The sequence below is a fragment of the Mesocricetus auratus genome, unplaced genomic scaffold (genome assembly GCF_017639785.1).
Source record: "Mesocricetus auratus isolate SY011 unplaced genomic scaffold, BCM_Maur_2.0 Super-Scaffold_2245, whole genome shotgun sequence".
Classification (NCBI taxonomy): Eukaryota; Metazoa; Chordata; class Mammalia; order Rodentia; family Cricetidae; genus Mesocricetus; species Mesocricetus auratus.
The window spans coordinates 28,154,380-28,181,121 of NW_024429180.1; the positions used below are offsets into that span (position 1 = coordinate 28,154,380).

Below are 26,742 nucleotides of genomic sequence, written 5' to 3' on the forward strand. Positions count from 1 at the left end.
TTGTAAATCAGAACAGCAGACTGAATTTTATTTCAATTAAAATGGAAGGTCACTGAATTATTTAAAGAAAGTAAGTGAAGTGGTCTGATTCCATTTGAAATGATTCACACTGGCTGCTTAGTGGAGATGGAGCAGGTTAGGTCCACCATATATCCCATGAACCCAGAATAGACTCATGGAGAAAAATTGATATTCTGGAATTTCAAATATCAGAATTGAGTGATATGTGTATTTACCATAAACTAACAAAAATGGAGAAATTTCAACTGAATACAAGATTTTTATTTTCGTTTTTGGAATGTAGAACTAACAAAAGTTGCTGCGCTAATGATGTAAAGAGGACCATGATAAGTAAATGAGTGATTTAGGAACTTCTCCTTCTCATAACAGCAAGACAAGAGAGTTTTGTATCACAGTGGAAAAGTCACATGTTGCTGGAGTTTCTTGTCCTGCCAGGTCCCACTGCCCTTGAGCCCCAAACAAACACACGTACCCTATATTACTAATAAATCTGTTGTCTAGGGCTTTTTATTAGTTACTTCTGTCTTAATTATTTACCCATTTCTATAAATCTATGTATTTCCATGTAGTCGTGGCTTACTGAAGAAGGGTAGGGACCTGTTACTCCTACCTCAGCTACATGGCATCTCCTTGTGGAAGCTGTCTGCCTGCCTTTTCTAGAGTTCTCCTTATCTCCTAGTCCTGCCTATCTTATTGCCTCTATCTTCCAAACAGTGTTTTAGTCGTCAACCAATCAGAGAAACACATATACAGAAGGATAGCCCCCATTAGTCATACACTTAGTTTGCTATTTGTATGCTACTCTGAAGTTAATAGTTATGCATAAATCAGTACACTTGTGCTGGAAGGTGTGGAAGATGAGAAAAACATACATGTACACTAAGAATGGAAATAGGAACCAGACAGATAGTTTACCATGTAAACATATTAGGTGCTGTGTGAAACTCACAACCAGAGTTCCGTTTTCAGAACCCATTATAGAATGATCAGCATCAGCTCTACAAAGTTGTCCTTTGACTTCTAGATGTCTGTCATGGCATTTGCCAATCTGTACTAATATATATAAACATCACAAACATCTCTCTCTCATACGCATACAATAAATGTTAACATATTTAAAAAGAAAATGTCAAGATGCCCAGAATGACAAAATAATAATTGAAGATCAATGAAGAAGGTCTGCAAAAAACATATCTGAATAATAGGGCTATATTCAGGTAAGTGGAGAAATTACTATTGAGAAAGTAAACACAAAACCTTTTTTGTTTAAATCATGGATATTTCCAATGTTTAGTAAATTAATACCTAAACAACAACGGAATTTACTCTTTAAATTTGAAAACACCGGGGCCTAGAGAGTTGGCTCAGTGGTTAACAGTACTAACATTTTCTTCCAAAACACATGGATTTAATTCCGGGTACCTAAATGGCAGCTGAAAAATCATCTGGAAACCACGGTGCAAGGCCTCTGATGTCGTCTCTTGACCCCCATAGGGTCAGGCAAAAGGATAATTCATAGACTATGGGGGCAAAACACCCAGACACATAAAGATAAATTAGGACAGAAATTGAGTTTGGAAAAAGTTTTTTGAAGTTGCTCCTGAAGGGAGTAAGTATGACTGTAGCTGAAGAAAAGATGTAACATAACAAAAGGGGAAGGTCTCGATAGTCAACCTTTTTTTTGAACTATTATGTTTAATTCTGGAGCACAAAGGATAGAATGATATGCCGAAGAGCAGTATAATGTAGTGTGACGTTAATAAAGCAAGTTATAAATGAGGTCTCATTCATATGGTGTTAATCTAGTTAGGGAACATTAAAGTATTGATACTGGAGAATAATGAGGAGAATAATTCCTGGGAAGAACAAATAAATGCAGAAAAGAATACAGAAGTAAAGAATGAAAGAAAAAGAGATATCGAGAGAGAAAGAGAGAGAAAAGAATGAAAAAAGAATAGGAACAAAGAGCCTGGCTGAGCCTAAAATTTATGTTCAAAGGGCCTCACAATACAAAAGGACTGCCTTTAATCCCAGAACTCAGAGGCAGAAGCAGGCAGATCTCTGTAAGTTTAAGGTTACTGTGGTCTCCAAAGCATACTCCAAGACAACTTGGTCTTTTACACACAGAAACCTTGTCTCAAAAAAAAAGTATGACAAAAAGACAATAAATAATTGAAAATAATTATGTCTATGATTGTATGCAGTTTTGAAGGTATAAGATGATTCTTGGCTAATCAGTATGTGTGTGCACCTTCCTTAATAGTATCATTAGTTGAAGTTATGAAGAAGAATTGGTATCAGATAATGTCCCAACATTTAGCACAGTTCCTCCTGTAGCAGTGTTCTATTTTGTGTCCTAGATGCTGTAAGCCCATCATTTACATTTCCTAATGGCATTGCTGTAACAGTGTAAGTATGTGTTTCTTGTTGATGTGTGCAAAGCTGGTGACAAGAGCAGGCTACAGAGTAGCAGGAACTTGATGTAAAATACAGGCTTTGTCTACTCTATCAACAGTGTAGGAAAATCACTACTCTCTACTGGATATTAGTGCCATAATGTGTTGACACTTGTGTAACAAAAGTCTCCTTTTCTAAAAAAAAGGAAATAGTTTATACCTTTGAATAAAAGTGCAATCTCTCTAGCCTCCCAGTACAAAATAATCTTCTGATTGAAATACCAAGAATAGAAAAAACATTTGTTTGGTTGTGGGAATCATGAAAATATTCTAATGTATGAAGCCTGTGGCAGAGGACCAGGTATGATGCAATCTTATTTCGAAAGCTCATATGTATGGAAAGACTGTTGAAGAAATCTTGCTAATGCTCCATATAAGGCAGAGACTCAGAACTCTAAAACTTTACTCTTTCCATGTTGGTAATTTTTTTGTAATTCATTCATGATACTATTCCAAAAAATGCCTCATAATTTTAAAATTCCCAGATGACATTTTAAATATATCCTATGGTATCAGCGAAAACATGTTTTACTTTTTTTTCACACAAAATTTGAAGACTAGCATCAACAGAAGTTCTTACTAGATCATTTCATTCTTTAAGAATTTTATTTAGCATATGCTTAATTGATTATTTTAATTCCTATATTCTTGCTCTGAATATAAACATTGGTTTTGGGCTCAGACAGGCAGAAATCCCGTGTTTTCTCTTTATTTTTGAAAGTAAAAATTCGTCTGAGGAAGTGATAATATGGATACGCATTATTATTGCTGTCATCTACTCCTAAAATATGAAAGCTCTTTCCGTACCTCTCTAAATGTTACATCGTTGGTGGATCTCATACACTAAGAGGGCATTTACAATGCTGAAACTCTCTTGCTTGTAAAAATCTAGCCATGTATCTGACTTAGGATTTCTGTTATTATGAGGAAGCATCAAGACCACATCAACTCTTATAACGCAAGACACTTAACCTCAGTGGTTCTCTCAGTTCAGAGGCTTTGTCCATTATTGTTGCCTCAGGTGGCAAGATAGCATGCAGGCAGACATAGTCCTGGAGACAGAGCTGAGAGTCTTACACATTGACTCATAGGCAGCAGGAAGTGGTTTGATCTCAGTGGACATAGTTTGAGCATATATGAGATCTCAAAGCCTACCTCTACAGGGACACATTTTCTAGAACAAGATGACAAAGGTGACACCTACTCCAATGAGACCACATCTCTTAATGTTGTCCCTCCGACTGGGAGCCATTTTGCTCCAAACCAGCTTTTGTATTCTGAAAAAAGGAGAATATATATATATATATATATATATATATATATATATATATGTATATATATATCTTGAAATGTTTCGAATGCATGTAAGATCCTGAGTCTTTCATAACTATCTGACTAGCTTTACTTTAATAATCACTACTCTTCCATAGTTCAACTTGTTCCATCCTATAATTTATATTTATATTACAATAAAGATATCTCTTTGCCTTGTATGTTTGGTATACAAAGTGCATTTCAATTTCTCATGGGAAATAAAGTGCACGGTGAAAGAAATAATCTACTTCTATGTTTGACATGGGGATATGCTAACACATGAAAAGTGCTTGATAAGTAATTATAGCTATCTGAGATTGTTCTGCTACTAGACAAAGATTTGAATGATCACATTAAACAATACATTAACAAGAACTGTTTTAAATAGCCTGTCTTCTTCATTGTTTTGCACTTTTTGGTTATTCTTTCTATATAATAATTGCTTAATAACTATAAGCCAAATATTATGGTTTAATACCACAATTCAAGAATTCAGAAGGGTGATAGAGAAAAATCATAGAAAAGTTTTATTCTGGGCTGAACTATGTTGTGAGATCTAGACCCACCTAGCATACACAGGGATTCTCTGTCTCAAAATATCTGAATGGGAATCAATACATGGAAATATATATATTTGTGATATATATATCACGAATGCTGTAGTGAAATACAATTAAACTTCTACAAATTAAAAAAAAGGCAAGTAACTAAGGAAATTATGGTCTCTAATCTTCCCAATGTCCCACAGATATCCATGGAGGAACCAACATTTTGGTGAATGCAAGAAGACAAAAGTGACATAATGTAAACAGCCTTTTGTCATCCTCTATTCTCTTAGGTAAATAGCAACAACATTGAGGGGATAATTTTTTACTATATGGCCAAATAAGAAAAGAAGAGAAAGAAGAAAAGGAAAGGGGAAATTGATATACTTCTTGGTTGTGAGAGAGATAAAAATACTAGGGTGTTGATAGTATGTTTTCCGTATACAGCACTGTCAGAAAGATGAGCACTCCTCAGAAGGCTTCTATGAATCATTCATGCTGGGTTCTTAGTGCTGTGAATCAATTTGAGGAGCTCTTAAATACTGCATCTTTGCAGTGACTGCCATCTTAGAGCAGCTTCATCCTTTCCTCACAATTCCGTCAGAAGAAATTGCTCATCAGTTTTACATTACTAATATTTTCTGACTGGAAATCAAGCATCTCAGAATAACAATGTCAACATTCGTGTGATCATCCATTTCTTTAGTGTTGCATGTTTATTTCATTTCCAATTCATTTTCAGAATTGGTAGCCCTTTTATTGACTAGCCACTTCACTCTTTAATAATTAATTTGTTAGTGTAAGTCACAAGATGCATGCATTATTAGGATATACATGGTGAAATAGGAGCACACTTTGTCCTCTGTGAATGTACTAAATAGCTGTGGACCATACAAAAATCATTTTGAGACCTCAAAGAAAGATGCGAAATGAACTTGTCTTCATTTAATATACACCATTAAAATTATAACTGAAATTTTAAGATTTTTGTTGGAGTAATCCATTGCTTAGCTAACTGTTAATGAGTAGAACCCATATCTTTAATAGACCATACCAATGGATGAATGACTTCAGTGAGCATCTGAGAACTCTTTAGAGGATTCCAATTGTATCTTTTGATATAGGTGATAGTTACCCACACCTTATTTAGAGTCAAGAAGCAGAGGTGAAAGTCATATGAGACAAAGGTTTATAATTTGAAGAATTCATTTAAATAAAAGGAGGCTTACAGAATCTAGAAATGTCTAGACAAAGGAAGGTTCAAACACTGAAACCTTTGAAATCATCACTGGAAGTTTTCTAACAAACTAGATAACTATTTTGCTCTCAGAAGAGTGTTATTCACAATTGAAGCATGAAGAAGGTCTTCCAACCAGCTGATATTTAGTTCCCATCTAACTAGAAGATGTTATCACACTCCTGAAATAAATTTAATGGAACCACACTGCCCAGGGACATCTTTTTTTTTTCTTTTCCTTTTTTTCTCAATATATGTTTTTATTTAAATTAGAAACATGAATATTTTACATGTCAGTCCCAGCTCCCTCTCCCACCCCTCCTCCCTTGTCCCTCCACCAGTTCCCCAGCCCCCCACCCAATCCCCACATAATTCCCCTGGGAGGGTGAGACCCTCCTTGGGGGTTCTCTAAAGTCTGTCATTTCCTAGGCCCTTCTGCATGTGTCAAGGCTGAGAGAGCATCCCTCTGTTTGGAATGGGCTCCCAAAGTCCATTCATAAAACATGGTGAACACTGACCATGGTGAACACTGGGACCCAAGGCCCCAATGATTTCTGTGGCCTCCTCCCTGGCACTAAATTCATAGATTCTGGATCAGTCCCCTGTTGGCCTCTCAGCCATCAGTCTGGGATTCAAGAGCTCCCCCCTTATCCGGTCAGCTGTCTTTGTGGGTTTCATCATCATGGTCTTGACCCCTTTTCTCAACACTCCTCCATCTTCTGCTCAATTATTATCAGCAAAATTATGGGGAGTAGCTGTTTATGAAAAGAATAGGTATCCAACAAAGTAAGCAGCATTAAAACATTTTTTATCATCTCTATATGATATTTTTGGTCAGAGTAATGCAATTGTAAAACTTTAATTAGCAAGCCATCAAATGCTCAAAGTAGGTTATATTGTGATGAATACTATAACTGGGCATATATATGAAGAGATTGGATGTGACATATATTAAATTGGAAACGTAAACTAGTTGATACATGTATAAAATATGACTTATCTATATCTACTGAATAAAGAAATGGGATTTTTGTAACATGTCTAACAATGGTAATATATTTGTTTTTTATTACCTATACTTATCTCATTTAGTGATGCTCTATCATCCTCTATTTTGGTGTGTCTTGCAAATATATACATCAAAGTTGAGTACTGGTATTGGTTAATGGAATTTGCACTGTGTTACATAGTTTTAATTGTGTTCCCATTTTCAAGAAGTCACATTAATTATTTACTAAATACTATTTTATATAATTTATTTTTGGTTCATACACTAAACATTTAATATAACTAATTCAGAGTAATCATGTGATACTTTCAACATATGCATAAGCTGTATAACATTTAATCCAGATTACACATATCAATCTCTTCAAATACTTATCAGTTTCTTCTGGTGAAAAATTTAAAATCCTCTTTAATCTATTTGAAATATATACTGTGTTATCATTACATAGACAATCTACGCTGCCACACAACATCATAACTTCCTGTGCTTGCTGATGACAACTTGGAAACTTTCACTGACCTTCTTTCCTTTAGACTCAATAAAATAACAACTTTTATGTTTGCTTTTATGAGAATAACTTCTTTCAGAGTCACTTATCTTATTTTTCTAGATTTCTATGCATGACATTATTGCTATTTTCATCTCTTATGTTGCAGTAACAGGGTATTACTCTTCCCTTTCTTTCTTTCTCTCTTTCTTTCTCTCTTTCTTTCTTCCTTTCTGTAGATGATTAGCTCTCTACTGGGCATATGTATCATCATTTGAAATCCATCTCTCAGGAGACAAATGCTTACTTTATTTTTCTTTCCTAGCTATTGTGAACATACTACCTGAAATTAAATTTGGAATAAATACAGACTCGTTTTCCTCTTTATTCTAGATGGGGTTTCTCTGTAGATTTGGAGCCTGTCCTGGAGCTTGTTTAGTAGACCAGACTGGCCTTGAACTCACTACCTATGCCTCCTGAGTGCTGGGTTTAAAGTCATGTGCCACCACCAACTGGCCAGGCATGTTTCCAATGAAAAATTCAATATCACTATTTATTTCAAAGCAATGAATAATTGCAGATTATTTTATGGCAACATGTATGTCATGATTCCTAGTAGATTAAATATTAGAAAGTACAAAATAAATATGAAACATGAAACATATTTAGATTACATTTTCTCTTATGTTTCCTGATATTTTGTTTTGACTTATTTAGTCTTTTATAGATAGGATAACATCCTATAGCTCAAACATGCTGGAATACCTTTTATAGCCCTGGATAGTCTTAAACATTCAACTGTCCATCTTCCTCAACTAGATATGGGGTTTATAGTCAATACACAGAATGTCTGGCTCTGCTAAGCCATTGCTATAGCTGGAAAAGATCCATGAGCTGGATAATCATATTAAAATTAATTTTTACCAGTGTGTATAAATTGTACTGCTTGCTCTGCTATTTGCATAGACATTTCATGCCTCTTCAAACTAATTTTGAGTCACTGATCCATTTATATTAATTAGAAATGTAAAAATGTACTATAGAAAGTTATCAAAGACAACCAAATTGTCTTATATTGTGTAATCGACGTGGAAATTAATTAACTGAAAGACACTACATCATCTTACTATTAAGCCACATTTTTAATTGGACACACGTTTTTAAGGATTTATTCAATTATCAAAATCATGGCAAGATCTCTCCATAATATATTATCTTTAGTTGGAAAACGTGAATATGTCTGTTAATACAGTAGTTTGAATGCTTACTTTCTAAAATAGCAGTTCAAGGTATAACGCGATGGAAACAGTTGAGTAGGCAATATTCATAAAGCACTTTTTGAAGCAAGTACAAATTCAAGATGATTTTTATGAACTACTGGAAATAGGTCATGATTTCTATAATATCTTTAGTATTTGAATTTAATGCAGATAAGTTTAACTTAATATTATATTATCTAATTAATCTTATCCTGTATTATAAGCACTTTAATCAAAACTTTAAGAAGAATGGGATATTATTTTAGGCTATTCTCCTATAAAATGTTTTCAGAAGGTATCAAGTCATTATTCAATTTTTATAGTCAATATTTCATACATTTGTAATATAAGAATTTATATTGGCATTTTCCTTTTAAAACCTATGAATTAAGTGAAGAAACTGGAGTGTAGTTACACAAGAGAATTATCAGCACAACTGAAAGCTCTAGAACACAATGAGGCAAACTCAGTCAGGAGGAGTAGACACCAGAAAATTATCAAATTGAGGGCTAAAATCAATAAAACAGAAACTAGGAAAACAATACAAAACAATCAATGTAACAAAGAGTCGGTTCCTTGAGAAAATCAACAAGATAAACAAACCTTTATCCAAACTTACCAAATTGCAGAGTGTGGACATGAAATTAACAAAATCAGAAATGAAAAGGAAAACATAACAATGGACACAGAGGAAATACAGAGAATCATCATGTCATACTTTGATAAACTGTACTCCACAAAATTTGAAAATCTAAAGGAAATGGACAATTTTCTGGATAGATAGCACTTACCAAAATTAAATGAAGAACAGATAAGCAATTTAAATAGACCTATAACATCTTAGGATATAGAAGCAGTCATCAGAATCTCCCAACCAAAAAAAAAAAAAGCCCAGAACCAGATGGCCTCAGTACAGAATTCTACCAGAAATTCAAAAACAGCTTATACCACTTCTTATCTAAGTATTCAACACAATACAAGCAGAAGAGTCTTTGCCAAACTCTTTCTACAAGGCTTCAATAACCTTGATACCCAAGCCACACAAAGTCAAAATTAAGAAAGAGAACTTCAGACTAATATCCTTCATAAACACTGATTCAAAAATACTCAATAAAATACTGGCAAATCAGATCCAAGAACACATCAGAAAATTCATCTACCATGACCAAGTAGGCATCCTCCCAGGGATGCAGGAATGGTTCAACATAAGAAAATCTATCATTATAATCCAACATATAAACAAGCTGAGAAAAAAATACACATGGCCATCTCACTAGATGCTGAAAAAATCCTTTGACAAAATCTAACAACTCTTCGTGCTAAAGGTCTTGGAGAGATCCTGAATAACAGGATTTACCACAGCATAGTAAAAGCTATATACAGCAAACCAACAGCCAACATCAAACAAAATGGACAGAAACTCAACATGAGTCCTCTAAAATCAGAAACAAGATGAGGCTGTCCACTCTCTCCATACCTATTCAGTATTGTACTTGAAGTTCTAGCTAGAGCAATAAGACAACAAAAGGAGATCAAAGGGATACAAATTAGAAAGAAAGAGGTCAAACTTTCACTATTTGCAGATGATAAGATAGATAGTTTATATAAGTGACCCAAAAAACTCTACCAGGGAACACTTACAGCTGATAAATGCCTTCAGCAAAGTGGCAGGATGCAAGTTCAACTCAAGAAAATCAATAGCCCTACTATATGTAGATGATAAGAAGGCTGAGAAAGAAATCAGAGAAGCATTGCCCTTTACAATTGCCACAAACAATATAAAATACCTTGGGGTAATTCTAAACAAAAAAGTGAAAGGCCTGTATCACAAGAACTTTGAGTCTTTACAGAAAGAAACTAAAGAAGACACTAGAAAATGGAGAGATCTCCAATGCTCTTGGATAGGTAGTATCAAAATAATAAAAATGGTGATCTTACCAAAAGCAATGTACAGATTAAACGCAATCCCCATAAATCCCAGCACAATTCTTCACAGACCTTGAAAAAACAATTCTCAACATTATACGGAAAAACAAAAGACCCTGGATAGCCGTAACAACCCTGTTAAACAAGGCAACATCTGGAGTCATCACCATCCCTGACTTCAAGCTGTATTACAGAGGTATAATCCTGAAAACAGCTTAGTATTGGAACAAAATTAGACAGGTAGACCAATGGAATCAAATTGAACACTCCAACATTAACCCATACACTTATGAGCAATGATCTTTCAGAAAGAAGCTAAAATTATACAATGTAAAAAAGAAAGCATCTTCAGCAAATGATGCCTGCATAACTGGAGGCTGACATGTAGAAGACTGTAGATAGATCCATGTCTTTCCCCAGGCAAAAAAATTAAATCAAAATTGATCAAAGACCTCAACATAAATCCAGCCACACTGAACCTCTTAGAAGAGAAAGTTGGAGGGACCTTTGAATGAGTTGGCACAATAGACAACTTCCTGAACATAATGCCTGTAATACAGACACTGAGATTGACAATTAATAAATTGGACCTACTGAAACTGAGAAGCTTCTGAAAGACAAGGGACACAGTCAGCAAGACAAAATGGTAATCCACAGATTGGGAAAAGATATTCACTAACCCCATATCTGATAGAGGGCTGATCTCCAAAATTTACAAAGAACTCAAGAAGCAAGTATCCAAAACACCAAAGGATCTAACCCAGTCACAAAAAGAGAAACATGGTATGTACTCACTCATTTATGGATTTTAGACATGAATCAGGGGAGTGCCAGCATACAATGTCATTGCCAGAGAATCTGGGAGAGAGAACCTTCATCCAGAGACTGATGAAAGCTGAGGCAGATACCCACAGATAAACACTGAATTGAACTCTTGGAATCCATTGTAAGAAAGGGAGAACTGATGGGCAAAGGAGTTAAGATTGGACTGGTTTAACGTACAGAAACAGTTAACCTGAACAAGAGAAACCTCTTGAACCCCACATTGATGTCTGTGTGGAAAGCATGGGACTGACTCTACAAATGTCAGTGTTGGTGAGGAGGTCTAGGTAATCTATGGGGCCTTGGGTAATATTTATCCCTGGCATACAAATAGATTTTGAGTGCCCATCCCACAATGAGGGATGCTTTCTCAGCCTGGACTCGTGAAGGAGGGCCTAGACCCTACACTGGATGACATGACAGACTCTTGAGATCCACCATGGAGGGCCTCACCACGTAGTGTGGATTGGGTGGGGGATTGGGGAGGCTGGTGGGGAGGGATGGGGAGTAGTGGAGGGAGAGTCAACTGGGAATAACATGTGGAACAAACTTGTTTCTAACTTTAAAAAATGAAGAGAAAGAAATGGATGTTTATAAATGTTGAACAGATGTTCAAAATTTCAATAACATGGAAGCAGACTGGGATTTTAGATTCAGGATAAATTTGTTAAATTCTCTCTGTAATTCATATTGTAAGGAATCTAAGGAGGATTGATTTGTTGCCCTTGAAGTAAGAATACTATTATTCACATAATAATGTGTGTAAGTTTGAAAACAACTTTGTTGTTAATCTTATATAACTCATTATGAACTCGTAGTATTAGTTTATAATTATTTCATACAAAAGAGAATATGTTCCTTTAAAGACCCAAACACCCTCTTATCACTAATCTTAAAGGTAAGTCCTTTTTTGAGTTATTACGCAATGATGTCCAAGAGACACCCAAACAATAATAGACTACTGCTATTGTCCATGGTGACCTTCCAGAAGTGGAAAGTAAGCCTCTATTGTTGAGGACCTCATTCCCATGAAACACTGGGCCAAGAGACTTCTGAACTGTCAAGTACTTTAATATCTGCTCCCCGAAGACTAGCTTCCTTCATACTAAAATCACGATGTAAACTGCCAAGGAGGAAGCAAGCAACAGACCTATGAAACGTATGAACTACAATAATAATCAGCACATCATAATTACCCTAAGACTGCAGCAGCAGCAGCACACATACCTCAGTGGTTACCAACAGATCTTTAATTGAGCTTAGGGCACAATCAACAAGAGGGAAATCATACCTGGTATCTGGTAACTAGCCAGTAGCCCAGGAATAGTGAATTCTGGGATCTTGGTGGAAATTTTATAATCACTGCTTTACTAAGCCAGCACCATCTCCAACTACACTCCAAATATTTTTCCTTATACCAAAAGTGTAGTCTTTAAGCAAGGAAACTTCCTTGTGCAATAGATGTACACCATTTCTGAAGGCTGCAACCAACACAAATGTAGAATCCTGGAGCCTATTCTTAAGAAATACATCTGTAATGCACCTTGAACATCAAAGGAACAGGCACTGTTGTGGAAGACAGGACAGAAAGACAGTAAGAGCTGAAAGATTGGGGGGCTTGATGTGAGAGTATGTGTCCCACATATGTTAGAGGTTATCTCTATTAAGGCTCAGCACCATAACTGCATTGACTGAACAAGGAAGACACCGTAAACCTGCTAACATGGATGAAGAAAGCCCAGGCTTCAACCCTACTCAAGAACCAAAGTCAGTGAAATAAATCTAAGAACTGGAGAAATAATCCTCGCCAAGGAAGCACAGGTCAATTGGTCAGTTAATACTAAATGTTCACCCTGAAAACATTTGTGCAAATAATAATATATAGAATGAACAGGATGGTTTTATGTGTGTGTATCATTCATATGTATATGACAGCTATTAATGAAGTAGAGGCCATGGATTTGAAAGAAAACAAGTATAAGCATATCTGTGAAGGTAGGAGGAACAAAGGAGAGAACGATATAATTCTATTACAATCTTAAAAAATGAAAATTAGTTTTTAAATTATTGACATTACATTTAAAAATAAAAAGGTCAAAGAAAATACAAAATTAAACTTCAAATTCAAAAAAATCATAAAATAAATGAATTTAATTGGAAGATAATGTGCTATATGTGAACTTTTGCAAAACAGTCATAGAATGTTTATGAAATATATCATCACAGTGTTTTCCTCCTCTTTAAACATTTCCATTCTTGGCATCCAATGAATTATTTTATTGATTATGTTTTCATGAATGCTAGTGTCAGGCTGTATTTCTTTTATTCTATTTAATTTTGCTTATTATTATAATTGGTATCATATGTTCTGAGTATGTGCTTATATATTTCTCATTCTCTCTGTGTTTGTTCTTGTATGTGTTCTGTGTATGAGGTACAAGTATGGACAAATTTATATTAATGAATACAGACATTAGAGAACAGCCTTCAGGATATAGTTCTCTCATTCTGTCTTCTTCAACTTTGGAGATGGTAACTTGTCATAAACCTTATGTGGAAAGCACATTTACCCACTAATACATCTAATCAGCTCTCTCTCTATTTCTGTATTTCTATCATAGTTGTTAGAAAGGCTATAATGCCTAATACAAACATATCTTTCCTCGGGAGCAATATTTTCCCATTTTAAAGTCAAGACGCTATATCATTGAACTCTGAAATTACAGAAATAGAGGAAAACGTGTTTAATCACATAACTATTCTTCTGAAAGTCATGCTTGTATTTTGCACTAATCCTCAATATTTAAGTTATCAGAGTCCATGGTTCATATCAATAAATGTTACAATGCAAGACATGTGACCTATAGCTATAAGTACTACTCTCTTTTCCTGTGTTACATCACTGTCACTCTGGAAAAAAGCTGTCATTGGGAGAGTACATATCAGGCTGCCAAGATGACTCAGCAATAGAGGTGCTTGCCACCAAGCACAACAACTAAAGCTGGTCCTTGGGTTCCACATGGAAGAAGAGAGAACTAACTCACCCAAGTTCTCTCCCAGCTGTCACATGTGCATCATAGCATGCAAAAGCACACAGAGACAAAAAAATAATTATGAAATCCATAGGACAAATATACACAGAGAGACACATTTCTTAATACAACGGAACCAGATGCTGACTTTGCAGATACACTTACTGAAATCCTTTCTTGTTGACTAATTTTACAAATGCAAGCACATCCTTGATTTTGCACATGAATTGATATGGCTAAAAAGTGATATTAACTCAGCAATTTTTACCCAATAATATCCTAACAAAAACATTAAAAGCACAGCAAAATGACTCTCTGATGGAACATAAAATAAAATACTTATTATTATTAAACGTACCTGTAGTTAGATGAAACCCCATTTTTCTCAATTGTCTTGAAAAGAGCTCCTTTACTATCAATTTGGATCACAAGTTTTTAAATCACATTTATAAACAATGTGCACAGATCTGAGTTTTGTAGAGCATGTCTGTTTCTTTATCACACACTTTCCTTGGTTCCCAGTAGGTAGTATAAAATACATTTTTTTTGTAAATAAAAGCTGAAAAGTTGGAGTAGCCATTAAGAAATTACTTTATCAGCTTAAATGTTAGCCAGGTTTGATATTAAGGTTATCACACCATGGGTTTATCACACATACTTCATACAAAAGGTGCTTAATAAAAAAGAGTAACATACAAGACATGCATTCTGCCATATACTTGAAAACAAACAGGAGAATAACCAAAATAACTAAAAAAATTATGTAAAAACCTTAAAAATTAATATTGCAGCCATTGCTTTACGCCTAGCACTACATAAATAACTTTAATAAATATTTATGTTAATATTAACAACTTGTAGAAATATAATTGTTAAAATTAGTAATGTAAATATAATAAATATGATCATGCATTCTATGTAAAACAGCTGATCAACTCTGCTAAGGTTCCTTTGTAATATTTTGTTGGATTAATGTTTCCCTGATTATAATTCTGCAGTCCAATTAATCAATTTCATTCATCTTAAACAAAATTGGAAACTGTTATTAAAAATATTTGAAAGTAGTCTAGATTACGATTATTCTGAGTAAGATTTTCATGTTCTTTAGACATTCTTCAATTTATTTAAAAATCTTTTGTTTCCTTTAAAACCAAACACATCAGTGACAAAATTTTTGTGGGTTTCAGAAGATGAAATTTAAATGATAATCTCTAGTAGAACATTATTCATACCAACATTGTAGTTTATCTGCTATGTTTATTATATTAACAGCTAAACATGAAGCTGATAAAGGGATTTAAATAGAACTAACAATGGGACCAGGATTTATTCCTAGTGCATAAACTGATTTTTGGAACCCATTCCTTAGGTAGGGATAACCTTGGTGAGTGTAGATACTCACCTGTCAATCAAATTTCAAGCTGAGTCATCAACCAAGCCTATTATTTTCATTCCTAAAGTAAGCATGGTCATTATCTCAATGTTACTATCCTCAATATCAACTCCTGCAAAGCCTGAAATTACTTGAAAATCAAATAACCATAATAAAGAACATGTATTTTTAAAAATAAATTGGGGGCAATGCTGATGTTTGCTGACCTTGGCTCAAACACGGGATCCTGGAATCACTTCATGATTGTCTCAGTCGGGTGAGTCTCTGCTGTAGATATCGTATGTTTTCATACAATACACCTCTGGCTCATCGCTAAGCACAGTGGTGGTTTGAAATGTGTCTTAAAACAGACTAGAAATTTCTAAAGGAGATGGGAACATTTTCAAGAGATATGGTGAATGGAAGTTTCTGTAGATATATGTTAAGTTAGATGACAGCATACTTCAGGCTCTACAGAATGACTTAAGCAGTCATTCCAAATTTTATTTTATGATATAAGCTACTCTATTAAAATCAAGCTCTTCAAAATTGAGACAGCCCATCCAGAACATTATTCACATTCCACAATAAGTACAATTTAGGAACTGTGTTCTCTCCAATTATCATTTAGTTTATTTTCCTATTCACTTTTCTTTGTGTATTCAGTCACTTTTGCTTATTATATAAATTGGGATTGCAATATTTATGGTTTATTATGCTAAAATTTATTGTTAAAAATAGAGTGATTTTTCAGGCTAGTAGTCATTTTAAGTTTTCTTTATAAGCAATACAGTATGAAGACAAGTTCAATCAGCAGTAAGCTTTTTGCTTGAACAATGCACTCAAAGCATATATAAACAAATCATATTTGGACTACAAAAGGAACCATTTCCTTGATATTTTTGTCATTCTTTAAAATATAGTTTTAACTTTAGACTCTTATCATCATTACAAAGTTTGTTAGATTCCAGGCATACAAAAACGATTCTTTTTGATGGAATAGGTTGCATAGAGAAGGTGGGAAAGATCAAATCCAATGTCCACTTAACCAAGAAAAAAAGTGTACTTTATTCTGTACACTTTGACTCAAAAGGAAAATAATATGGGAGAAGGTTTAAACTTGAATTTTCATGTCTAATTTTGATTTTGTTTGTCTTCATTCAAGATGTACCATGACCCTTAAAATACTGAGGTTTGATTTATTTATCTTAAATAAGGTAAAAGATACAAATTTGAATCATCATCAATGCCATTACTTTATATTCCTTTTACATATCTTCATAGGCTATATGACTAGGAATGAAAAGTGTTGTTTGTTTGTTTAAGATTTATTGTTCTATTTAAAATTTCTTCTTTTATTTTGTGTGCATGAGTTTTACATGCATATATGTACATCATTCTCATTGTCAAGAGAGGGTGTGGCATCCCCTTGATCTGGAGTTAGAAATGGTTGTGAGCTGCCTGGAAACTACACACTGGATTTCTGCCTGAGCAACAATTGCTCTTAACTACTGAGCCATATCTCCAGCTACATGTATTTTGTTTTGTTGGTTGGCGTTTTTATTTTTAAGTTGATATTTTGTGAAGAACACTATCTTTTTTCTCTGATCTGTTTTGGAGTATGGTGTGGAATGCACAAGTTTTGGTTATTTTTGACTTCTAATTGTATTGAGTTGACTTAGATTTTACTTTCCTTTGATTAATTACAATATACCCCTAACAAGTATTGTGAATTTTAATTTTCTCTAATGTACTGTATTTTATTTATTTAAAATTGTATTTATGGATTGCCATTTAGGTGTCCTGGGCAGTCTATGGGACCTGTGAGAGTGGAACCTGTATTTATCCCAAGAGAACAAATGGATTTGGAGAGCCCATTACTCATGGAAGGATACTCTTAGACCAGTTACAGGGAGGAGGGTGTAGGCCCTCCCCCATATGATGTGACAGTCTTTGATGATCCCCTATGGAAAACCTCACCATCCCTGGGGAGTGTAAGTGGGGTGGGGTGGGAGGTCAACAGGGAGCACGGGAGGATGGGTGGTGAGAGGGAACTGGGATTGATATGTAAAATAAGTTGTTTCTAAATTAAATAAAATTTAAAAAGAAAAAAGAAGAAACAGGATGTAACTAAACTGCACTTGGGTTTTATCTTTGGATGTTTTATTTGTGTTTTGTTTTGAGATCAAATATTGCTTTGTGGCCTGGGCTGGCCTATGACTTTCTTTGTAGATTACTCTGACATTTAACATCTGCTATTCTTTCTATCTATGGGCCCTGGGACTCAGATAGTGTGTGAGTGTGTGTGTGTGTGTGTGTGTGTGTGTGTGTGTACCATACTGCACAAGTTAACCTCCAATTTTATATACAGTAAACTTAGATATGGTAACATTGATCTTCACATCCTTTTCATGCACTTACTTAGCCTTCTCTTCTACAAGCTCTTTATGTCCAGCCTTTTTCAATTCTGTAATAACTAGAACGTTTCTTGTTTTTATTAAATACTTTTATAGTATTGCTTACATGTTTATTTTCATCTATTCTTGCCCACTGATTTCACAACCCAAATAATAAAACCTCAGATAAAATTAGCTTATATTTTCTGCTTCCTAGAGATATGACTCTCTCTATTTTGGTACAACTTGCAATCATGTGAAATGTGACATATACCATAAGGACATACTCTATCAGCTAACATTATTCTCATATTCATCTTTTGATCCCCATTTTCCAGATAAGACTTAGTTTTAGAGACTGACTCTGAGTCAGTTTTGTCTTATGCAAATTCTGCTCTATAATTTCCTGATTAAGCAAGATAACATTCCATACTATTAGCATAAGTCATTTGGTATTGCTTTAGAAGAAAAAAAAGAAGAAGAAATAAGGACAAGTAAAGAACATTTGTACAGAATTCAGTGGCCAAGAAAACCATGCATTTAGAGAAAATTCATTTTGAATAATGATGCTGCGAATTCCCAATCGCAAGATAGTTCTTAAGAAATGGTGCTAAGAGAATAAAGCATTTACCATAGAAGGATAAAATGACCTACCTTAAGAGGTCCCTGTTTAAAAAAATCCTAAATCAATTAAAGCCTTAATTATGATCCCTGAAACACTGGATGTAATAGAAGAAAGCAATGATACAGGACACTGGAATAGACTGAAAAATACATTATGTGTACATACATATTCAAATATACATATATATGAATATATGTGTGTATGTTTATTTTATATATCTATATATGGGGATAACATGCCAAAGTACAGGAATCAAATGCAGAATTACACTAAAATTATTTTTTAACATAAAACATTCTGAGTCACATAAAAACAATCATTAGAATGAATCTCCCAGAGGGAACTGAAGAAAGCTCAAAGCAGCCAGCATTCATGTCTTACACTTCTACCTCCAGTATAGTGGTGAGTACTAGGGCCTCTGACAGCCTCTAGTCACCCTCTGGGAGAGAGAGAGAGAGAGAGAGAGAGAGAGAGAGAGAGAGAGAGAGAGAGAGAGAGAGAGAGAGAGAGAGAGAGAGAGAGAGAGTGGGAGAGACCCAATCTGTACCCAATGGAAGAAGAGATGGGAAGACGACAGTGTAAAAACACATCCGGCCACAGAAAGACTTACATATACCACCAGAGTCTAGGGACTATAAACCAACAAAACCAGAAAATCCCAAAGCAGAGGAAGCAGAAAAGAATGATCCAGACGTCCTGAGTGTGAGAGTCAGTGAGGTGGCCTGGGCAACCTATGGGGCCCTGGGTAGTGGATCAGTGTTTATCCCTGGCATACAAATGGACTTCGTGTGTCCATATCACAAAGAGGGATGCTCTCTCAGCCTGGAATCTTAGGGGAGTGCCTGGACACTGCCCTGAGTGAAATGACAGATTCTAGATATCCCCTATGTGGAAGGAAGCGGTGATAGGGTGGGAGGCTGGGGGGGATGGTGGGGAGGATTGGGAGGAGGGGAGGGAGAGGTAACTGGGATTGACATGGGAAGCAAGATATTTAAAATTAAAATAATAAAATAAAATAAAAAGAATGACCTAAAAATGAACTTCATGAAAATGATAAAGGCCTTCAAAGAGGATGTGAGAAAATCTCTTTAAGAAATGGAAGAAAAAACAAACCAAAAATGCAAGAAATTAACAAATCTCTTAAAGAAAGCAAGGAAATACAAGAAAAAAAACAATTAAACAGATGAAGGAAAAAATTCAAGCAATTGAAGACCTGAAAACTGAAATAGAGACAATAAAGAAAACACAAACTGATGGATTGCTGGAAATAGAAAAGCTAGATAAATAATCAGAAACTGTATATGCAAGCATAACCAACAGAATAAAAGAGATGAAATCTCAGGCACTGAAGATAAACTAGAACAAATAGATTCATCGACCAAAGAAAATCTTAAATCCAACAATTCCTTAACACAAAATATTCAGGAAATATAGGACACCATTTTTTCTTTTCAATTGAAGTGTTAGAATAGTAATGAAAAACCACTTCAGAAAACAGACTTGTATTTCATCTTATAGGTTATTGTCTGTCATGAAAGGAAGTCAAGCAGGAACCTGGAGGCAGGAAATGTAGCGAAAGCCATGGAGGAACACTGCTTATTTGCTTGCTCTCGATGCCTTGCTTAGCCTGATTTCTTATACCACTCCAAACCTCCAGTCTAAGGGTGGCATTACCCAAAGAGATGGGCTTGACCTCCTCAAATAGAACATTAATCATGAAAATGTCCCACAGACTTGCCACAGGCCAATCTGATGGAGGCATTTCTCAATTTAGGTTCCCTCTTCCCACCTGACCATGTATTATATCAAATTGAAAACAAAAGACCATGCCAGTTTTTAATGTAAATGCTAGTGATCCAAGCTCAGGTCCCTGCTCCTTAACAGCCTGCACCATAATGACAGAAATCAATTATTCCACATCTGTTTTGATTTCAGGGCACATCAAACCTGCATAGGAACATGCACATTAGCTGTCCCACTTCTTATCCATAGTAATCGCATGGAATATGTAGATCAATTCCCATGCCACCAATTTTTAAAGGTATGGTCCTTTAACCTATGAATGTGATGTCTCAGCTTCTGTTCACTAGTTCTTTTAACTATATGTTATAATTTCTGCTGTATGTCTTACCCATTGCTTACATTTCCTGCAATGTTTTTGTAGAAAACAGTGGGTTTTCTCTTTAGAGAACAGGGGGCAAGGCAGTAACAGAATTAATGGCTCTTTGAATGGCCGCATTTACTTATTTCCACTCTGATGTGGTTTCAAGTTCATGCTCTTATCTGGAGTCCTTCCTGTGTGTGGTTGGCATGTGGCTGTATGGCAAGTTCATTTCATGTGATGTATGTTGATGTTTCCTCTCTGACTTTGGTGAATTTACTTCCAAGCTCTAATGTTCTGTGGGATCTTCAAGATTTCCTACACATATTGATAGTGGACTAGTTCTCTATTTTTTAAACCAGGAAGCATTTCTCCAACCTGCAGGCTAGAAGGAGTTTCCCCTCAACCTGGCTAGTGAAGTCTTGGGTATCCATTCCTCAGAGCCATTGAACACCCTAGCTCTGGGACAAGATGACACGTATAGCTCACTTCTTGACCAGACATGGAATAGTCTGATGTTTACAACCTGTTTCCAAGCTAAATGCCTCCATGTCCAGAGATGTTATGTGTTTGTGGGGGTCCTCCCATAACAACCAAAATGAGTGTCTTCTACCCTGAAGAGACACTGACACTACTCAGTGTCTCTAAAAGATAAGTGACACCTCACATGCCCAGGATGAGTACTGCAGTGACCCATTATTAATGGTTAACCTTGGCTTTGTCCTGTGGAGGATTATCAGTACATAGTGAACCTTAAGACTGGATTCAATCCATTCCACACAGACAAATATGAACATTTTCTGTGGGCTCACTTGCTGTGTCATTTGTTGACCACCCCTAGAATTCTGGGAAAGCCCAACAATTTTTATGACAAACATCTGTTTCAAGGTGTTCATTGGGGTGGAACAAAGTGTCACGATGTATAGTGAGGGTGGGCCCACAGCTCTGTTGGTGAGAATGCTGGACACCATTACAGTTAAGCTGACTTCATCCTTCTCTGCATGGACCTGCTGTCCAGTCTGACAGAGCAGAATCCAAAGGAGATGTAAGACTGCCTGCTTGAACCCTGCTATACCTGTGCTCAGAATCTAAGTCCCCGAGTGTTAGGGACACCACTGAGCACAAGACTGCCAGATCCCAGGCATATATTCCTTGCACTGTTGCTGTTTGCCCATTTCTTGCCACACAAGCTGCATACTTTTCTCTACTTTTAAAATGACCTCCAAGGGTCATCATCCATGATCCACATGTTTGGCTCAGAGCATACATCCAGAGGTAAATATGGGCAGATGGTGCCATATGGGGAATACACATGAAGATACTGAACCTTATAATTCTTAATGAGTAATCCCCTAATTTTTATTAATACTAAAGAACAAATAACAACCCAACAAGAGATAAGAATTAATCAAAGTAAAGGAGATATTAACAATGAAAACAATAAAAAGAATTAAATGAAATTAAATCAGAAGACACAAATGTAAGCAACAGTAAAAAGAATTAAACGAAATTAAAGATGTTTTCTCTAAAGTGGGGAAGTGGAGCTGGTAAGGGATGGAATTCAGCAGGAAACTCTACTACCCAAATATATGTCAACTTCAGGTGAATGGGATAAAGGGCTTTGTATCTCCTAGCTGCACAACTCCAAGTACAAATATATTCCTGGCAGCTGGAACATAGGCAGTCACATCTAGAGGTTTTTGTGTATCAGCTGATGTGGGCAGAGGCTGATCTGAACGAAGAAACGGCACTGGTTCACTTGTTTTCCCAAATGCCAGGTCCACGAATTCGGTGTCCTCTTGGGATTTCAGATCTTACCATGGGAGCATGAACTGGCTCTTTGGAACCCATTATCTATGTCAGGATAGACTTGGTTCTACATCTACTTGGTATCCTAGACTTTGGGAACTACCTAAGGGAGGCCTTACACCCTCTGAAGTGTGGATGAAGAGTGATATAGGGTGAAGGTGGGAGGGGGAAGAAGGGAAGGGAAGGGGAACTGGGGTTGGTACAGAAAATGAAAAGAAACAAACATAAAATTAAAACGTGGAAATTTAAAAGAAAAGAAAGAAAGCTGAACAAGCCATGTGGAGAAAGCCATGAGTTCCTGCCCTGACTTCCTTCAGGATGGACAGTGATGGGGAAATGGAAGTCAAATATGATATTTCCACCCCAGGTTGTTTTTGGTCAGCGTTTTATCACAGCAAGAGAAACCTAATGAAGATGGCAGGCAAAGGTTACTCTGCCCAGAAAGATTCCTTTTTATTCAGTCAAATCATCCCTCATCTTTTAGCAATATTCCAAGTAGACATCACTGATCTACCATCCTGTTTGATCTTGTTCACCTGTCACCACTGCGGAGATCCATTTCATCTGGTCTAAACCTGTGATGGGGAAGAAAATTTCAGATGTCAAGGAGCCAGGGCCACTAAAAACTCTCCAGCCAGGTTTTAGCAGCTCAGAGCTGCCATCCACTGGTGAGACACGAGTAGATTGTACCACATGGGGAATAGACATGAAGTCACTGAACCGCATAATTTAAAATGAGTAAACAATAAATAGTTTTAATATTAAAGCATAAATAGCAATGCAACAATGAAAAAAATAAGTAGAATTCATGACAAATGAAAAGAACTGAACAAAATTAAAAACGATATTAACAATCTAAACATTAATAAAAAGAATTCAACGAAATTAAAGGAGATGTTTTTCTCTACGGAGCTGGTTTGAGATGGAACTAAGTAGGTAACTCTACTATCCAACTATATGTCAACTTCAGGCAGGGGGAAAAAGGGCTCTGGGTCACCTAACTGCACAACACCAAGTACAACAATCTGCTCGCTGGTTGGAACATAGGCAGCCACATCTAGAGGTTTTTGTGCATCAGCTGATGTGGGAAGAGTCTGGTCTGAAGGCAGAAACTGCACTGGTTCAGCTTCTGGAACACCTTCTTCCTCATCTTCCAGGTCCTTGATCTCAATGTCCTCTTGGGGTTTCAGATCTCCCTGTGGCCCTGCCACTGAAGCCAGTTTCAGATCTCCCTGTGGCCCTGCCATGGAAGCTGCTCTCAGAGGCAGAGTCTCTCCCATCCCTGAGACATCCAGCACTGGGGCTTCTGGAGTCGTTTCCATGCAGAGCCCACAATCTAGGACAGAAAGAGATGGACTGTTAGTGGAGGTGTCCTAGAAGTTTCCAGGGTAGGATAAGCTTCACGGAGGTGGCCTTGCTGCTCACACCAGGTCTGTATGCTCATGCCAGAGAATCCCCAGTCCCATGTCCCCACAACAGCGCATCTCAACTGACTGGCATCCAGGTCTGGTTCCAAGCCAGGGAATCTACTGGAGAATTCCATACCACAACCTATCACCAAAAAACCTCCAAGCTTCCCAGGCACCTACCAGAGGCCTCCTCATCCTTTTTGGATTCCTGCTCCTCCAGCACTGATAGGAGCTCCTCAGTTTGGATGGTGACATCTGAGGAAGGCACATGGAGCCTTATGTAGTCCAGCAGCCTCTTTACTGTGTTCACATCAGGATAATCACAGAAGTCCTGGGGGTGTTTTTGGAGCCACATGGACAGAAAGCTGAATATGGCACTGCATGGGGGAGCAGGTTGGTGAGAAGTAGAGTCAGAAGCCTGGCCTTGCTGCACCAGCACAGCAGACCTCCCTTAGGCAAGGGATGGGTGCCCAGCCCACTTGTTGCTGGGCATAGGGGTCAGGAGTGTGGGGTGGTAGAGAGAGGCTCCAGATACTTTCTGTCCCTTGGAGGACAGACTGAGCAAGCTGGGCTGGACTGTGGTGAGGATGGATCCCACTATGGCCCTTTAGCTTCACCCATCCATGAACCAAGGGGACCATTGGTGATCTCTGCTTTTCTCCATCTGAGGGTGAAGTCTCTGGCACTGTCTCTCTAGTGGAAATCTCAAGAGCGCGGTGACTGGTAATAGCTTAGTCCTGAACCATAGCCACCCAAACCTCCCACTGTGCAGAGAGGCTCTTACCTCCCTCCTCACCCAAGCCCACTCACTTCTTTGTGTCCTCATCCTCCACACAGTCAGACCGGAAAGATCCATACCTGTGGAAATCCATGAGGGTATCACTGTTAAGTCCAAGTGTCCCCAACCCACCAAGAAATCTAGAGGGAGCTACTGGAACCTGGTGTAGGTTAGAATCTGGGAAGAGGATTGGGGTGCTGAGGGCTCTTTGCACTATTCTGACTTCCATGCTGAGGGTCTGGGAATGAGATCACAGCAATTCAAGGATCGTCATGCAATGCACAGTACCTAAGCACCTCCCTGCTAGGTTTCTCGGTTGACACAGGGCTTCTGGGGTGCCCCCCAGGTCCTCGTGTCTGGCTCCATTCATCCCATCAAACCTAGACAGTGTCTAGAACCTTTGATACAAATGGGGCAAAGACACTGATCGAGGCATAAGAAAGGAGAGTGTTTGACAATTCTTGGGGAAGGTGAATGACACAATCTGGAGTTAACTCCCCCACCCCATTTCTGGTCATGTCACTTTGAAGGCCCAAGCCCAGGACCAATGATTCCAGGGTACAATCATCCTTGTCCTATGAGAGCATACAATCCCAGAGGAGAGAAGAGCCATCCTGAAACCAGAGCAGAAGGCTTGAGAGCCTGAACTTGCTTGTATCCACTCACATTTCCATCATCAGGTCCAGCACCTCCCAGGTGGTGGCAATCTTTGGGTAGATAGCCAAAAATATATAAATGTCAATGAAGTCCTGCTTCTTAATTGCAGTTGGAATATAAGATAAGAATTTTTCCAGGTAGTCTGGGCTGGTAGGATTGAACCTGGGGGACTTATGCCGCGTCCTTTTATTCTGAGGAAAGACCAAGGAAGGAAAGAGGCTTTAAAATAAAAACTCAAGAGATATCACTAACCCATTACCACACACTGAAGTGAAAAGCAGACATAAAGAATGTTCCTCTGGCTTCTCACAGGAGCACACACCCCATCAGGGACTGTGGTGGATCAGGGAGCCCAGAAAGATTTCCTCCTGGGGGTGGGATGCATTACCTTAGTTTCCCTGTGGGAAAATGACCATAGGTGCTGGGTAATAGGGCGCACCCAACGTCTCCAAAGGTGGCCAAGGCCACATCTCTTGGCCCTTTGGTGGCCTGAGCCATCGTCAGAAGTCTGGAAACAGCAGAACATCTCAAATGTTCAAGCACCTCCAGAGAAGTGAGTCAGTTGAGGCTGCTGCCAGCCTCCAGTTGCCTAGTAACCAGGATTCCACATTCCAACTGGACAATTATAAGGAAGTAACATCACTCCCTGGGGCCCTCCAGCCTAAGACTCTTCTACACATGCTTTCTCTGTGGCTGACCAGTGCTGCCAACTGCTCTCACCCTGCCTCTCCATGTGTGTAATAGGACACAATGGCATCCATATGTTCATGTCACACACTGACCTATGGATCCTGGCATCAGCTTTGGGAAGTTAGAAGAGTTTTCCAAACTATTCCCTCTATACCACAAGGATCCCAGGAAAAAGAAATTTCCCACTGGGATTGACATGTAAAACAAGCTATTTAAAATTAAAATAAAAAATGATAAAAAAAAGGAATACTCTTGTCACCAGATTTGGAAAACTCCAACCTTGATATACTTCTCTGCCAGGACTTCTGGCAGTTACGACTTGGGAAGGGTCAGTCCAGTTGGTCTCTTCCCAGGGCTGAGCCTGATGTTGAATGTTTATGAGTCAGACCACCCCTCTCCTAGTTACTGGGGAGAAACTCACTGATTCGGCAGACTTGTCTAAACTGGATCTCATTTTATCCCAACAGGCAGGAACACATATAAGTTTGAGGTAGGAGATGGGAATCTTAGGATGGGGTAAGATGATTTGAGGAGTGAGAGCCAATCATAGTCCACCAAGCAGCTAGGTAGCTAGGTAGGGGGCAGTCTTACATCAGGCCTTGCTGAGTCACGCCCACATGGAGCTTACAGGCTAGAGACACACTTCTTCCAACAAGGGTCATGCTTACTCCAAGGCCACACCTCCTAATAGTACCACTTCCTATGGGACAAGCACTCAAATCCAAGTGTCTATGGGGGTCATACCTATCCAAACCACCACACTATCTTTAGTTCTAACAGACATTCCTTGCCCAAGT

The 26,742-nt window shown here is 37.4% G+C and overlaps 1 protein-coding gene across 2 annotated transcripts; it reads right to left on the bottom strand.

Annotated features, from left to right (window-relative positions):
• Positions 1-22,853: 22,853 nt before the first annotated feature.
• Positions 22,854-25,825, bottom strand: LOC101836564. Of its 2 annotated transcripts, XM_040740554.1 has the most exons (6): positions 25,644-25,825; positions 25,265-25,446; positions 24,631-24,678; positions 24,001-24,197; positions 23,414-23,747; positions 22,854-22,986 (listed from the first exon to the last, which is right to left on the bottom strand). In XM_040740554.1, the coding sequence occupies exons 1-6, from the start codon at positions 25,779-25,781 to the stop codon at positions 22,944-22,946; spliced, it is 942 nt and encodes a 313-aa protein (XP_040596488.1). In that variant the 5' UTR covers positions 25,782-25,825; the 3' UTR covers positions 22,854-22,943. The 2 variants fall into 2 exon arrangements, with proteins under 2 accessions (XP_040596488.1, XP_005083699.1); XM_005083642.2 differs by lacking the exon at positions 22,854-22,986 and having other exon boundaries at positions 23,167-23,747.
• Positions 25,826-26,742: the final 917 nt, after the last annotated feature.